General features: G+C 44.1%; 1 protein-coding gene across 1 annotated transcript in view; it reads left to right on the top strand.

Annotated features, from left to right (window-relative positions):
* efnb3b (ephrin-B3b) overlaps positions 1–4,467 on the top strand; it is a gene marked incomplete at its 5' end in the record, with an annotated part of 12,478 nt that extends 8,011 nt beyond the window's left edge. Inside the window, 2 exons of the mRNA XM_084165818.1 lie at positions 866–937; positions 2,968–4,467. Of these exons, the coding sequence (XP_084021944.1) occupies positions 866–937; positions 2,968–3,419 (524 nt within the window). The 3' untranslated portion in view covers positions 3,420–4,467. The remainder of the gene's footprint in view (positions 1–865; positions 938–2,967) is intronic.
* Between the last annotated feature and the right edge of the window lie 13,185 nt (positions 4,468–17,652).

The following is a 17,652-nucleotide window of genomic DNA, read 5'->3' as shown; positions in this document are numbered from 1 at the left end:
TGGGGATGTGGGAAATGTCCCCACGAGGGAGAATTTCCCTTGTTTTACTGCTGGGGACATGTGGGGATTACCCACAAGGATAATAATACACACAAACTCTCACACACAACACACACACCCTCAAATGCACACAGCACTCACGAGCCCCAGCAGTCATATTGATCCAAACTCCCCTCATGCCAAGTTCTGATTGGCTGTCTGTCATCAAAGGGCCTGTCGAAACCAATAATACCTGCCACTGTGTATGGACCTCCGTAAATGTCAGTTAGTGTAGAAGTATAGCTCTGCACATAGAGTGTGTGTGTGTGTGTGTATACATTGTACAGTCTCTGTGTAGAGAGTATAATAGGGCTGTCTATTATGTTCCTCTCAGTAAATCTATATGGAACTCTGTCATAGCCACAGCTAGGGGATATTAGGGCTCTGTCCCAAATGGCACCCTGTTCCCTTTATAGTGCACTACTTTTGATCAGGGTCCGTAGGGAAGTGCACTATGAAGGGAATAAGGTGCCATTTGGGATGCAGCCTAGCATTACAGTGGGGCTGTTCCCTGTCTGGCAGATGGGATGGTGTGGTATTGGAGATGATGGGCTATTATTGCTGTTTTATATTCATTGTGGTACTTTTACAAATGGAAACCCTTTAAGTATCCTATTTTAATCTAGTTGAATAGCTATTTTAGAAAATTACATTGAAAGATGATCAATATTTAGTTTCATTTAATGGGCCACAGAGATCTGGTATTAGCTCAGACAGAGTCTTGGTGTAGTTGGTGTACCTGTTTTGAGGTTGTTTTCATGTTGACAAGATGTTGCTGTGAGATTGTGTTATCGTGACCGTCGTACATTACTGTTTTTTCCTTCAGACCCCTATGGACTGCCCCCGAAACCTGCCAAACCAGACCAAAGTGCGGGTCGTACCAACACCAGAAATACAGGTAAGAGGGGTGTGGAGGAGCTTACACACTTACACCACCATGAGGATAGAGGATACCACAACCAATACAAAAATACAAAAAAAGCAAGCGAGTGAATGAGCGAGTAAAGAAAGAAAGGAAGCGACAGAGAACGAGGGACGTTAAAAACGACAGATGGAGGATACGAGCTGGAGACATCTGTGGGCTCTCTCTATTTAAATCCATCCCTCTATCTCTCTGTCCATCCCCTCTTTTCTTCTCCTCCCCTCAGAGCTAAGTGCCGCAGGCGAGTAACAACGGCTCTAATAGCTGCCCAGGGAGTAGGGGCAAGGTGGGGAGAGGAGGGAGACCAGGGGCGCCATTTGAAGGAGTTATTATTGTCATTAGTTTGGGCGGCCTGGTTTCTGTTGGTCCGCGGAGAGAAGGAAGAGGAAAAAAGAGAAGAGGAGAGAGGAGAGGGAGATAGAGGAGGGGAGCTGAGGAGGGATGGATGTTGTCTCATGGCAGGGAGCAAGTTGACCTGGTCTTTGTGTGCTGGATGGTTCTGTCTCTCCCAAACACATACAGGCTGTGTCCCAAATGGCACCCTGTTCCCTATAAAGTGCACTACTTTTGACCAGAGTCCTAAGGGGCCTCGTCAAAAGTAGTGTACTAAATAGGGAATACGGTGCCATTTGGGACATGACCATACAGGCCATCTCTACACTCTAATGTGAAGTGTGTGAAGTGGAAATGAGAGAACTGATGAGAGATGGAGAGAGAGATGAGAGTAAAGGAGAAAGCACAGAAGACAGAGAAAGGGAGGAGAGTGAGAGGGGTGAGAGAGGAAAGGAAGGAAGAAGGCTTCACCGTTGAAGGAGCAGAAAACAGAAAGAGGATAGGAAAGAGAGAGAGTGGGGAGGGAGAGGGAGGACGGGAGAGGGGGAAGAGAACAGGGGAAATGATGATAATAGACAGAGCTGTTGAAAGGAGGAGGAGGAGATGGAGCGAGAGAGAGAGATGTTGGGGTAATGGAAGGATGGAGGGAACGAGAGAGGGAGGAGGGAAGAAAGAGAGAGGCGCAGAGCGGAATTGGTGTCTAGTATTAGCGTTTTGTCAGTCAGTCAGCTAGACAATCAGTCAGTCAGTCCTGCATGCACTTTAGGAAGACGATAGAAGAGAGGGAGCGAAAACAAAAGGGGAAATGTGCCAACGATAATGATGACCCAATCCCACGACCGCCCTAACCACTACCACAGCCGACGTTTGCATGGTCAACACGACCATTCCTCGCAGGGGTTCCCAAACCCAACAGACACCTGCTGGGCTATGACCGTACATGCGGTCGGACCATAAGGTTGGGACCATGTTCCAACCAGGCAGCATCACTGTGTGGTCTCTAGCTATAGAGACCCAGATTGTGCCCCAAATGGCACCCTATTCCCTATATAGTGCACTACTTTTTACCAAAGCCATATGGCAACCTATTCCCTATACAGTGCACTAAATCGAGAGTGGGGTGCCATTTGGGATGCTGTCCAAACCACCCACCCATTCTGACTCCTTTATGTGGGCTAGCGCTAATGCTACATAAACAGCGTTGTTAGGCTTAAGGGATAAAGTGTGTTGCCTTGATCCCCTCACTGTGGGTTGCTGAAGCTTCTAGTCAGAGCCAGCCTCTCAGTTGGTCTCCACAGGCATAGAGGAACATTCCAAACCCTCTTATATCCAACACCATCCACTAAGTTATGTCAATAAACAACACATATGGTCACATTGGCTGCATTCTTTCCTGTTGGGATAGCCTTTGATGGTTCTGCCACTGGAACTAAAGGAAGACGGTTAGTCACCTTGGTGTGGTATAGGCATGTTTATTGCCGTGTAATATCTAATGTATATAGAAGAGGTTACACCCTGAAGTAGGCACGGTTCAGGGTTAAGAATTGCCTATGAGAGGTACAGTGTACTTTCTTGTGTACATGTCAAAGTTTGTCAAAGGTAAAGTTATATAAAATTGTATTTACGTCTTTTATAATGTTACCAAAATAACCTTTTCTTGTGTCATTCTACAGGTGGTGCTGGTAACGCCACCCATCCCAGGGTTCCTAGCGGTGGCGGCGGGGATTCGGGAGACGCGGGGGGTGAGAACGGACCCCTCCCCCCCTCCAACGTGGCAGTCATTGCCGGCGCTGCAGGGGGCTCTGCCTTCCTCCTCCTGGTCACCGCGGTGATCTGCGTGGTGTGTTACCGGCGGCGACACGCCAAGCACTCGGAGTCCCACCACCCGCCCCTGTCACTCTCCTCCCTCACCAGCCCCAAGAGGCATGGCGGCGGGCACGGCGGCGGCCATGGTGGCGGTAACAACAACGGCTCGGAACCCAGTGACATCATCATCCCGCTGCGGGCTTCGGACTCGGCATACTGTCCTCACTATGAGAAGGTGAGCGGGGACTATGGTCACCCCGTCTACATTGTCCAGGAGATGCCCCCCCAGAGTCCAGCCAACATCTACTACAAAGTATGAGGGCAGTCGCCATGACAACCTACAGTACTACCAACTACAACCTACCCTGTCCTATACAGTACAGTACCACCTACAGCCTACCTACAACCTACCCTGTCCTATACAGTACAGTACCACCTACAGCCTACCTACACTCACTGACTTACCCTCCAAAACCACAAAGATCTTTAGTCCCCTAAACAGTATCTGAACTTCCCTATCCATCCCCAATCCCAGTCACAAGTGTGTGCATCTAGCTAACTGAAGAGGCCATCCGTACGCCCACCACTCTTCACTCAACTGTGTCACTAAGCTAAGTGTGGAGGGTTTAGTATATAACCCCTCACTCAGCCCCCACCGGCCCCTTTAAAGAGGACAGCACTGGCAAGAGACTCTGGGCCCCACTTCTTTTATTTCTCTCACCGTGAATCAAACCCCCCCTCACCAGAGCTGAAGAGAAGAGTCCCGCCCTGTACACCATGAGGACAAGTGTGTGAGAACACGCACACCAAGCTAGTGTGAGAGAACACACACTAGTAACACCACAACATGAACTTCTGGGACTGACCCCTAGAAAACCCACCAACCAATCATATCCAGAGAACTCTGTATCTCTCCAATGCTCCTGTCCTGTACCAGACCTACCTGCCTCCTGATTGGACCCTGAGACTAACTGTGGCCCCTGATGTTATAACTCACAGATAGGATCCTAGTTTGTTTGTGTGTGTATGGTTTGTCATTGGACCAGGGGCCTCTGACTCTCTCACCCAATCAGAAAGCTGGGCTAGGGTCACGTGATCAAGCCCAGGTGCCCGAGGTCAGACCAATCGAGTCTTAGTGACATTCAGAATCTTGTATATTTTAATAATGTGTGTGTTTGTGTATGTGCGCGTGCGTGTGTGTGTGTGGGACTAGGATAATAATTCTGACACTGCTGTTGCACAGAAAAGTGTGTGTGCAGTTAGTGTGCTTTAGTACAGTGTGTGTGTGGTGTGTGTGTTAATCTATGTGTATACGCTACGTGTGAGCGAATATGTGTATGTTCGCGTGTCTTCTTTAGACTTGTCTTAAAAACCAAAACACAAAAAAGTGAGCGAATATAAAAAAAAATGTGAGCATTTTTTATTGCTAGCAACAATTACAGATTATATATGAATATGAATATCCAGTAAATAATTTCTAGACGTCTTGTTTTTTATAGTTTTTTATTTTGATTCCTCCACTTGTAAAACAACACTTCTGTTATACTGCTAGATCTTTTTTTATCCTGTGCTTTATTTTTTGCGATTTAGAAACCTGACCCTGTTTCCTTCCCCTTTGAGTTGCAAATTAATTGAATCCCTTTGTTTTTCTTTCCTTGGCAAACTGAGGTCGTTTCTCTCTCCCTCCCTCCCTCCCTCCCTCCCTCCCTCCCTCCCTCCCTCCCTCCCTCCCTCCCTCCCTCCCTCCCTCCCTCCCCTCTCTGGGCCTCTATGTATATTTTTTATAGTTCTTGTACTATGCTGTAGTTTTGAAGTTTAGACCTCGTTTGTGGAAGTTGTTGAGGTAGAAACCATCTATGAACTTATTTTTTTTCCCAAACACTTTTGAACAAAAGAAAAAGCAAGGGGGGAAATGAACGAGGGCGGGTTCCAAATGAAATAAAATAGAATGAAAAGAAAGAACGGGAACCCGAGTCGCTGTCTAGGGGGAAAAGAGAAAGAGCGACTGAATGCGGAACTTTTGTTAAAAGAAAAGAGAGAAAAGACTGAAGAAGGAAGAACGCAAAGTAAGAGTGCGAGAACAGATGGAAGAAGAAGTGGGGGGATGGGAGCTGAATTGAGCGATTAGAGAGAAGAATCCCTGGGAAGGATAGAGAGAGTGAAACAGTGACTGTGGTGGAAGAGAGGAGCCTTTCCTTCAATGAAGTACTGAGAAGGAGTGATGGAGCCTAGGAGGAGGGAGGAGAGGAAAAGACACACAGCTGAAATGGATTTCAGGGCGAAACCTCACTGTGGAGCGATTTCATCTAAAACACACACACACACTGACAGATAGACACACACTGACAGATAGACACACACTCAAGACAATTGTCCTTTTCTCTGAAGGGAAATGGCACATTTCAAATTCCTCCCATTTACCCCTTAAACAGCTTTATATTTCAGACACACTCTACACTGATTATATTGACACAGACACACTGATCCCTCTAACATTCTCTTTCACTGTCAAACACACACACACACACACACACACACACACACACATACATGTATATGCTGATTTCACACACACGCTCTCTCTGTCTGGCTCTCTCTGCATCCCTTCTCTCTGCCTCACACACACACACTGATTGCTCTCATGTGGCTCCCTATTTCTGACACAGTCCTGGCTTTCTCCCCATGATTAAGTCAACCTCTGTGTGTGACAGAAGGATTAAAAGAGGGTTTGTGCTCCCTGTTTGTGTGTGTGTGTGTGTGTGTGTGTGTGTGCATGCGTGCATGTGTGCGTGTTTAACTATACTTGTGGGGACCAGAAGTCCCCACAAGAATAGTAAACAAACAAAAATTGGACCAACTGGGGACATTTTGTTAGTCCCCACAAGGTCAAATGCTATTTCTAGGGGGTTAAGGTTAGAATTAGGGTTAGGTTTAGTTTTAGGGTTAGGGTTAAGGTTAGGTTTTGGGGGTAAGGTTAGGGTTAGGGAAAATAGGATTTTGAATGGGACTGAATTGTGCGTCCCCACAAGGTTAGTTATACAAGACTGTGTGTGTGTGTGTGTGTGTGTGTGTGGGTGGGTGTTTTTCTCAAACAAGTTCCTGTCAGTCTCTTAGCCTGGCTAATAACAGTTTTCACACCCTTTTTCTAAAGCAAAGCTTTTTTCAAACGTGCCGTGTGTTAAATTATGTTGTATAGGCTAGCTGCTATTTAGTATTGTTGAGTGTTAGACCAATGATGTGTTCAAAACAGGCACAACAACCTGTAAATACACACAGACGCTCACAAAATAGCAGACAATAGATGATGTGCCATACTTTGAAATATCCCTCATGCTCAACAGGTGTATGTTTGTTCCAAAAGCTTCACTAAAAGTGTGTGTTATTCATATGCACACCTGCTCAAAAAGCTTTATTTGAAATATTGCTTTAAAGTTTGTCTTACTACTACATCTACTCTCTGTTTCATATCATTTGTATGTTGTTTAATCTGTTCCCATTATACGTTTTGAATTTAGAAAGTGTTAAGAGAAGTTGACAAAATAGGGTAAAAGTTTCACCCCAATCTCTGTACTACAGCATCAGGATCTTGGTATTTATGTATGTATGTGGGAATCTGTCTTGTCTACAGTACAAATACACGACCACCAGGAATACTGTATACCTTCAAAAACACCCTCAAAGCCAAACTACAAACTCTCTCTGAATTCTGAAATCCTCTGACACTCTAAATGACAGTATTTGACAAAGATGGCTGCTGCCACAAACAAAAACACTTGGATTTACTTCCTGGACTTTGTGGAGTTGCTACTCTGAAGATGCTGCTCATTCGCAAAATGGTTCCTTCTCTCCCTCTCTCTTCTCCCTCTTCATCCTCTCCTCTCTTTTTCACTGAGGAGAATCTCCCTCCGGGACTCAAAGCTTGGGCTTTTTTGTTATCATGTCGGTCGGTGTTTTTCTAAAAGGTTGTCTCTCTCTCTTTCACTGTTTGCTTTTGACTGTTTTCAATGTGTTGGATTTTTCTCATGGATCGTCATTTCAAAAAGAGAGGTTTCTTGTTTTGTGAAAACGCACACCTCCTCCTCCTCCCCCACACCTCTGTTGGTGTGTGTATGTTTCTTTGTGCCAATAGCCAGCAGGTTGAGGCAAGAGAGTGCGGGTTGGCTCTTGTACGTGACGTGTTGAGACTTTGTATTGGGACACTAGTGTGTGAGATGGGTTTGTGTCCACCTTCTCCTCCTCTCCTCCTTTCCTCCTCCCCCCATCCCTCCCATCACTATGACCCTCCTCGACCTCCTCTCCTCCCCCCATCACTATGATCTCCTCCTCCTCCTCTCTTTCTCTCCTCCAACACACCTCTAAAGAGAGGAGAAAACTAGTACATTCCTGCTTCGGGAAAATGTTGATTAAAAAAACATATGTTTAAGCACCACTCTCTGGTCTGGTCGTGGGTTCATTATTGTATGATGAGGTGTGAAGATCTTTGCGTGTGTGTGTGTGTCTGTGTGTGTGTGTGTGTGTGTTTGTGTGTCGTGTCTGGAAGGGGTAATGTACTCCAATGAGGCCCTGTCTCTCAGATGTAAACCTGTCAGGTCTCTCTCATATGGGGGTTTGTCTTAGCAGGGGTCCATTCACTGTTCCTCTATATAAAGGTACCCATTCAGTCCACACACACACAGCCTGCTCCCCCAGTTGTGTTATCAACCAGTTATCTACCCCAGCTTCGTTAGTGTTTGGTGTTGCTTAGCAACGTATCGACATAGATGACCGTCAGCCCTAACAGCTGTACCAACTCCCTTTCTCTCTCTTTCCGCCATTCTGTACCAACTCCCTCTCTCTCTCTTTCCTCCATTCTGTATGAACTCCCTCTCTCTCTCTTTCCTCAATTCTGTACGAACTCCCTCTCTCTCTCTTTCCTCCATTCTGTACCAACTCCCTCTCTCTCTCTTTCCTCCATTCTGTACCAACTCCCTCTCTCTCTCTTTCCTCCATTCTGTACCAACTCCCTCTCGCTCTCTTTCCTCCATTCTGTACCAACTCCCTTTCTCTCTCTTTCCTCCATTCTGTACCAACTCCCTCTCTCTCTCTTTCCTCCATTCTGTACCAACTCCCTCTCGCTCTCTTTCCTCCATTCTGTACCAACTCCCTTTCTCTCTCTTTCCTCCATTCTGTACCAACTCCCTTTCTCTCTCATTCCATCATTCTGTACCAACTCCCTCTCTCTCTCTTTCCTCCATTCTGTACAAACTCCCTCTCTCTCTCTTTCCTCCATTCTGTACGAACTCCCTCTCTCTCTCTCCTCCATTCTGTACGAACTCCATTTCTCTGTCTCTCTTTTCTCCATTCTGTACCAACTCCCTCTCTCTCTCTCTCCTCCATTCTGTACCAATTCCCTCTCTCTCTCTCCTCCATTCTGTACGAACTCCATTTCTCTGTCTCTCTTTTCTCCATTCTGTACCAACTCCCTCTCTCTCTCTCTCTCTCCTCCATTCTGTACCAACTCCCTACCTCTCTCTTTCCTCCATTCTGTACCAACTCCCTCTCTCTCTCTCTCCTCCATTCTGTACCAACTCCCTCGCTCTCTCTTTCCTCCATTTCTCTCTCTTTGTATTCTATTATATTTTCTTAACTCTATTTCTAGACTGCATTGTTGGTTAAGGGCTTGTAAGTAAGCATTTCACGGTAAGGTCTCTCTCTCTCTCTCTCTCTCTCTCTCTCTCTCTCTCTCTCTCTCTCTCTCTGTCTCTCTCTCTCTCTTTCTCTCTCCCATTATGTACCAACTTCCTTTCTCTCTCTCTATCCCCCATTCGGTACCAACTCCCTTTGTCTGTCTATTTCTTAAATTCTGTACCAACTCCCTCCGTCTGTCCCCTTGTTCCTCTCTATATTGCCCTCTCCCCCTCTAATTTCTCTCCCTTCTCTCCTCTATCCCCCTTACCTTTCTCTCCACTCCCTCCCTCCCTCCCTCCCTCCCTCCCTCCCTCCCTCCCTCCCTCTGTCTTTCTTTCTTTCTCTCCCTGTTCTTCCTTCCTTCTTTCTCGCTCCCTTTGGTTCATTGCCACGGCAACTGTTGGCGTCTGGTAGCTCCAGCAGATTGGAACCGAGACAGACTGACAGACACACACACACACAGACAGAGGATCACCAGGGTGGCCTAGGGAGAGTTGACCAGGCAGCTGCGACACACTGTTTGATCTGTGGCCTGTGAGAGGAGATTACACACTGTCACACACACACAACCACACATCACACACACTGTCGGAACAGACGCAAAGCGTGTGGTATTTAACTAGGTAATGAGGGCTTATACTGATCGTGCCATGAAAACCTGTTGGGTCACATGCACACAGACACATGAAGCATGGTATTTAGGTAATGAGAGGTTACTTTACGCTGACCATACCATGGCAACTTATTGGCTTCACCAAAGCCAAGTACAATGGAGGTTAGGTCAGGTAAACATTTAGAAAAAGGAAATGGCTAACCGCTAAGATGGCTAATGATAATATATTCCAAGGCTTCAATGAGTTATCTTCTGTTAGCTTCTGCTAACTGCTAAAACAGCTAATGTTATTGTATTCCTGTCAGCCTTTTAATCAGTTAGCTTCCGCTTAGCACTAAAACAGCAAATGCTAATGTATTCCACGGCTAAAACAGCTCATTTACACCTGTTAGCCCTGCAATGAGTTAGGTTCCGTTATATATGAGGATTGAAGGGCTGCTTAGTGGGACTCCTGTGGTCTTATCATTTCATGGTTATCATTTATCTGGTAATCTGTTCAAGCTCAATGCACCAAGATAAATATGAATGCTTTATGAGGATGATCGATAGCTATGCAGCGTGAACACACACACACAAATGCATAAACACACACACTCACAGACGCATGCGTCAACAACACACATTATCATGCAAATACACATAGACACATGCGTCAACACACACACGCACACACACTGGCCTCCCAAGCGAGACGGCTGAGCTTCCTCCAGTCCCACTGAGGAAGGAAAGCCTCACACGACGACGATCACTGTTACTTTCTCAGTGTGTGTGTTGTCTTGTCACTGTTACTTTATAATACCAGCAAAAAAATATCACTTTAAGTGAAATCAATAGACAGATAATCCCCTAAATTAGATTTAGAAAATCTGACACACACACACATCTTCGGCGGCAAGTTAAAACCCAAGGATTGGCCCACTTGACTTTCTGCTTAAACAATCACGCTAAGACGGCGTTGCCATGGGGATAGGCGAAGGTCAACGATGGAGGGAGACGTTCCCTCGCTTCTCTGTAAATCGTATAAAGGTACTTGAGAATCTGCATATCAAAGGCCCGGAGTGGGGATCGTATGATTATGGCGGCTGAATGATTAATACAGTGCCTTCAGAAAGTATTCATACTTCTCGACTTATTCCACATTTTGTTGCGTTACAGCCTGAATTAAATGTTTTATTAAATATACTTTTTTTCTCACCCATCTACACACAATAACCCATAATGACAAAGTGAAAACAAGTTTTTACATATTTTTGCAAATGTATTGAAAATGAAATACAGAAATATCTCATTTACATAAGTATTCACACCCCTGGGTCAATACATGTTAGAATCACCTTTGGCAGCAATTACAGCTGTGAGTCTTTCTGGGTAAGTCACTGTAACTAGGCCACTCAGGAACATTCAATGTCATGGTCCTGCTGAAAGGTGAATTTTTCTCCCAGTGTCTGTTGAAAAGCAGACTGAACCAAGTTTTCCTCTAGGATTTTGCCTGTGCTTAGCTTTATTCCGTTTATTTTAATCCCAAAAAATTCCATAGTCCTTGCATATAACAAACATACCCATAACATGCAGCCACCACCATGCTTGAAAATATGAAGAGAGGTACTCAGTGATGTGTTGTGTTAGATTTAACTTTTTGTCATGAATACAATAGTGTTATGTTTGGGGCAAATCCAATACAACCCATTACTGAGTACGGCTCTCCATATTTACAAGCATAGTGGTGGCTGTATCATGTTATGGGTATGCTTGTAATCGTTTTTCAGGGTAAAAAAGAAACGGAATGGAGCTAAGCACAGGCAAAATCCTAGAGGAAAACCTGGTTCAGTCTGCTTTCCACCAGAAACTGGGAGTTTAATTCACCTTTCAGCAGGACAATAACCTAAAACACAAGGCCAAATCTACACTGGAGTTGCTTACCAAGAAGACATTGAATGTTCCTGAGTGGCCGAGTTACAGCTTTGACTTAAATCTACTTGGAAAATCTATGGCAAGACCTGAAAATGGCTGTCTAGCAATTATCAATAACCAATTTGACAGAGCTTGAAGAATTTTGAAAATAATAATGGGCAAATGTTGCACAATCCAGGTGTGGAAAGCTCTTAGAGACATACCCAGAAAGACTCACAGCTGTAATCACTTCCAAAGGTGCTTCTACAAAGTATTGACTCAGGGGTGTGAATACTTATAAAAATGAGATATTTCTGTATTACATTTTCAATACATTTGCAAACATTTCTAAAAATATGTTTTCACTTTGTCATTATGGGGTATTGTGTGTAGATGTAAAAATCTATTTTGAATTCAGGCTTTAAGACAGCAAAATGTGGAAAAAGTCAAGGGGTATGAATACTTTCTGAAGGCACCGTATGTGTTAAAGTGAGGCCCGCACCCGACCCTAACCCGCTAATATAGATTTGATTTAATAACTAGAGCCTGCAGGACTTGCTTTGTGGACTGTGGTGTCAAAAAAACAGAGCATCTCTTTATTACAGACAGACTTCTCCCCATCTTTACAACCATTGAATCTATATGTTTTGACCATGACAGTTTAACAATCTAAGGTAACACCAAGTAATTTAGTCTCCTCAACTTGTTCAACAGCCACACCATTCATTACCAGATTCAGCTGAGGTCTAAAACGTACAAATTATTTGTACCAAATACAATGCTCTTAGTTTTAGAGATGATCAGGACCAGTTTATTACTGGCCAACCATTCCAAAACTGACTGCAAGTCTTTGTTAAGGGTTTCAGTGACTTCATTAGCTGTGGTTGCTGACGCATATATGGTTGAATCATCATCATAAATGGACACACATTCTTTGTTAATGCCAGTGGCAGGTCATTGGTAAAACTAGAAAAGAGTTGAGGGCCTAGAGAGCTGCCCTGCGGTACACCATACTTTAGATGTTTGACATTAGAGAAGCTTCCATTAAAGAAAACCCTCTGATTACTATTAAATAGATAGCTCTGAATCCATGATATGGCAGATGTTGAAAAGCCATAACATTTACATTTTAGTCATTTAGCAGACGCTCTTATCCAGAGCGACTTACAGTTAGTGAGTGCATACATTTCTTTCTTTTTTTCATTTCTTTTTTTTTCATACTGGCCCCCCGTGGGAATCAAACCCACAACCCTGGTGTTGCAAGCGCCATGCTCTACCAACTGAGCTACACGGGGATAACACATAACACATAAGTTCTCAACAACAGGTTATGGTCAATAATATCAAAGGCTGCACTGAAATCTAACAGTACAGCTCCCACAATCTTCTTATTATCAATTTCTTTCAACCAATCATCAGTCATTTGTGTCAGTGAAGTACATGTTGAGTGCCCTTCTCTATAAGCATGCTGAAAGTATTTTGTTAATTTCTTTACAGAGAAATAGCATTGTATTTGGTCAAAAAAATTTTTTCCAACAGTTTGCTAAGAGCTGGCAGAAAGCTGATAGGTCTGCTGTTAGAACCAGTAAAGCCTGCTTTACCACTCTAAGGTAGCGGAGTGACTTTGGCTTTCCTCCAGGTCTGAGGACAAACACTTTCCTCTAGGCCCAGATTAAAGATATGACAGATAGGAGTGGCTATAGAATCAGCTACCATCCTTAGTAGCATTCCATATCAGTTGTCAATGCCAGGAGGTTTGTCATTATTGATTGATAACAATAATTTTTCCACCTCTCCCACACTAACTTTAAAATTCAACTTACAATGATTTTCTTTAATTTTTTTTTTTTTTTTATGCATGAATACAATGGCTCACTGTTGTCGGCATTTCCTGCATAAGTTTGCCCACTTTGCCAATTTAGTCATCATTAAAATAATTGGCAACATCAAATGGTTTTGTGATGAATAAGCCATCTGATTCGATGAAAGATGGAGTTGAATTTGTCTTTCTGCCCATAATTTCATTTAAATGTCATTTATAGAAAATGCGCTGTAGGCTTCATTTTTTGACAGGGGGTGCAGGATTTCTTTAGCCTAATATGGATATGTTTCTGCTTATAATTTCCGACATTTTGGTAGGCTATTTGTTAGTCAACTTGTCTATAATTGGATACATGTGGCTTCTCTTCTGTCATTATACTGTTTGTTGCCCTACAATACTAAATAATCCCTTGCTCACCAGAATAATGTCATAAATCAATAGAATGAATGCTTCAATCTAGTTGACATCGGTAAAGTTTTCTCTGTCATCTCTGCTTCTTTCGCAAAGCAAAGACCGGGAAGAAAATGCCATAACAAAATGTCCAAATTATATCAGTTTGACCGGTTGAAAGGAAATAGAAAGCTGTGAAAATGACCCAACATGTTTCTGATAAGATTTCAGTTTGGCTTTGATAGTATTTCAACCACATAAAAAATGCTATCGGCTTTTATGATGCTGATAAAGATAGCACCTCTATAGACCGTATCTAACTGCGCATTCATATTCTCTCAAGATGCTGAAAGAAGGAAATCATATTTCTCTACTCCTGTTCCGAGTCAAAATGTTGCTTATATATGGTGTAGGACTATCATTTTACTGCAAGAAATGCTTAATTCTGCAGGAGTTAACATTAAGACTATGTGAGAGGTTAAAGACCTACAGTCAGTGTCCAGATTTCAGTTTCCATTTAACCCATCTGAATAGTAGGCAGTTTCCTTTACGTGCTGTTGCAACCTGCCATCGGCCTATTTGAAGTCCCAGTTTCCCAGACTGTCGAATTTGTATAGCGCCTCACAATCATCACACATAACATAGCCGGCACTACTATCATCCTCTTTTACCACTTCACCAAATCTTTCCCAAACATCTTTATTTTGAACGCTTCATTTCGCAGCTTTTCTCTTATTGAATTAAACTCTGACATTGTCCTTTTTGTCTCTGTGGATCGACATTAACTTGTTCAGCCCGTTCCTAAAAGCATTTGGCGATTGGTGTGTAGGCTCTTTGGCGTGCGTACAGTTAAGCCCTAAAGCTTAGGCTTACGTGCTAATGCCAGATAGCCTAAAATAATGAAATAAAAACCTCAATGTAGCCTATAGATATAAATTGCACAATGATTTTTTAAGTTATTGTTTTTCAATTTTTTCAACATGCCTGCCACTTGAACCTTCATCCACCCAATATTTAATGACCCAAAACCTGCCTGCCCCGCAGATATAACCGCAGGTACTGCGGGTTATGAGTCAACCCGGGCATCACTAGTGTGAATACTTTCTGAAGGCACTGTATGCCAAGTTCTTTAGAAGGCAGAGAAAGGGAGAGAGAGAGATGAGAGGGGGAGTAGAGTGTGTGTGTGGGGGGGGGGGTGGGGGGTGAGCGCAAGAGACACATGTAGAGCGAGAAAGAGGAAGACGGATGAGATAGAGAGGAGATTGGGTGGCCTCCACCTGATGTAAATGTGAAATGTGAAATGTCAAGGTAAGAGTTGAGCAGACAGACAGCAAGGGGTCAGAGGTCACGCAGTGTGGTTGGATGTGGTATTTGTGATCCTCTCTCTGTGTGATTGTGATTAGACCTGTAGGCTGACAGTACATGCTGAGCTGGGGTTGAGTAACTGACAGGAAGGGAATGGCCATCCTCAGTTTTGCTGTCATATTTCACTCACCTTGACACACAGTGGAGAGTTCCTCTGTCCATTACTCTCTTTCTCTCTCTTTTTCTGTCACCATGTCTGTCTTTCTCATTCTCGTTCCATCTTTTCCTCTCTCTCCTTCTCTCTCTCCAACTCCAGTGTTACAGTTAATAACATACCTGGTCATGGGACAGCTGGGATCTGTAAATATAGAACTGATGGAAGGGTGAGAAAGAGAGAAGGGGGGAAAGCGAGAGATTTGAAGTGAAGGGGAGGAGTAGGGAGAAATAGGAAAATGGTCCAGAGAGAAGAGATGTAGACTCTAGAGTAAATGAGGGATATGCAGATTCAGAAGGAGAGAGAGAAAGAGAGAGAGTGTATATGTGTGTGCATGCGTTGCTGGAGGGGATGTCAGTGTTAATTTCAGATGATTAACTTGTTAATATTCCTGGGTGATACCGCTGCCATCGCCTGATTAAAGCACGGAAGAGTTTCATATTCCACAGCTTTGTCACAACAACGCAAACAACTCATGTTTACACACAAACACCTGCACACACACACACACACACACACACACACACACACACACACACACACACACACACACACACACAGTCCCTCGGGTCACAAGGAGAGAACGAAGAAGGTTCTGTTCAATTACACTTTGCCGGTAGATTCAGAGATGTAGAAGTAGACTCCCATTGCATACAGCATACAGTATAAATATTATCTCTTTCTTTCTCTCGCTCTCTCTCTCTCTCTCTCTCGCTCTCTCCCCCCCTCTCTCTCTCTATCTATCTATCTTCCGTAATCATTATTTCTCCCTCTCTCTATGTCTCCTACTCTCTCTCTCTCTCTCTCTCCTCTGCTCTCTCTCTCATAATCACTCTTTCTCCCTCTCTCTATCTCTCTTACTCACTCTCTCTATATCTTTTTTTCTCTCTCTTTCTCTGTCTCTCTCTCTCACGTACTCACAGACATACTGTACATTTCATGACAAATTCCAATGAAAAACAAAACAAACGGTGGTTAGAATGGTGTTAGTTCAAGGATCTAGTTATCAGGGTGTTCCCTTTGTAATACTTTGAACATCAACATACTTCTCTTCTACTGTAGTTTCTACGGGCCTTTTCTCATGTCTAATAATAATAATACATTTAGGGCTGGATTCAATCTGTATCGCAGAAGTATCGCGGAAGATCAGCGTTAAAATGTAAAGGTAATTTCCGATTGAGCCAGCATATGCAGCGTTTACCATGAATGCAGTCTCGGAGAACGCGGGAACAATGCCTTTAAATTTAAATCGAGCTACAACGCGGATTTTCAGCGATACTTCTGCGATACGGATTGAATCCAGCCCTTAATTTATAACACTTTTATTGAAAAACAAAATGCAGAGAGTCTTTCCTTATTTCAATGGGTTTAGTGCTAATTAACTGTTTTGGATTTGTGTTTGTTACATGCTTGCTAAAAGTGTTAGTGAATGAATGCCACTGTTAGTGTTGACATCAGTTGTGTCTACAGTCGACAGTTTGTTTGTGGTTTTAGCAGAGGGCAACAACATCTAAACAAAACACAGTGCCCAAACAAATCTGGCCTCCCCCCCTTCTCTCTCTCTCTTGTTCTCTCTCTATCTCTCTCTCTCTGCCTGCCTATTTCTCTGTCCCTCTGTCTCATTCTGTCAAAACAGCAAAAAAGGGGAAGAAAGTGAAGGAATCACCCCTGTTCTCTTTATTTAGGCAGCTGCACCCTTTGACCTCCCCGCTTGTGGAATGTGTGTGAGGGGAGGGAGGAGGGGAGAGGAGGGGGAGAGAAGGGGTGCAGGCTAGGGGGTCTCTCTTTCTCTCCCCACAACAAACGCTGTCAGGGCGAACAATAGGCCCTGCAGAATAGTGTCCCCAGAGGGGCGGTCAGCCGTGGTAGCCTGCAAACCAGGCAGAGAGAAGGAGAGAGAGAAGGACTAGCAGAAAGATAGGGAGATGGAGGGAGGAGAAAGAGAGAGAGATGGAGACAGGGAGAGGGATACAGAAAGAGAGAGAGATGGAGGCAGGGAGAGGGATACAGAAAGTGAGAGAGGGAGAGTGCTGGGAGACAGTGCTGGGAGACAGGGAGGGATGGGGGCTAGAGGAAGGATATTTGTTTTGTCACACACATGCACTCATAAACACTGTGAACTTCCGTTGCCAAAGGAAACAGAACACAAGGCCCAGTATTGGTGTGTGCATGTGTGTGTGTTGGCTGTGGTGGGTAAGGGGCCAACGGAGCAGAGGGGCCCAATGACTCACTGTACCAATGACATCACTACTGTCAAAACCCCACACTGCTTCAGTACTCATTCAATAGGCGTGTGTTTGTGTGTTTGGTGTGTGTGTGTGTGTGAGGGGAGGAGTGGCACCTCATACTCTGCAGCTGGGCTACAGACAAAGGTGTTCATCACACTTTGCCCCAAGATGCGGTTGTGTGTATTTTGAGGGACTGAAGAGGGGAAGGGTGTGCTGAGTGGTGATGGGGTTAGGATTTTGTTTGAAAGCACACAGGGGCATACTCTTGTAAAATGATCGATTTTCCAGAGGACAGGGTGACATGGAGTCGTGAGTGCTTTGTAGTATCAGGACAAGAGTATCTAAAGTGATGCAGGTTATGCACTCTGCTAAGAGGTAGATGAGTACACATACCGCTCACTAGCAGAAAACAACCATTTACCT

This window comes from Coregonus lavaretus, assembly GCF_964263955.1.
Source record: "Coregonus lavaretus genome assembly, chromosome: 7".
NCBI classification, from domain to species: domain Eukaryota; kingdom Metazoa; phylum Chordata; class Actinopteri; order Salmoniformes; family Salmonidae; genus Coregonus; species Coregonus lavaretus.
This window is presented reverse-complemented; position numbering and strand designations above follow the sequence as displayed.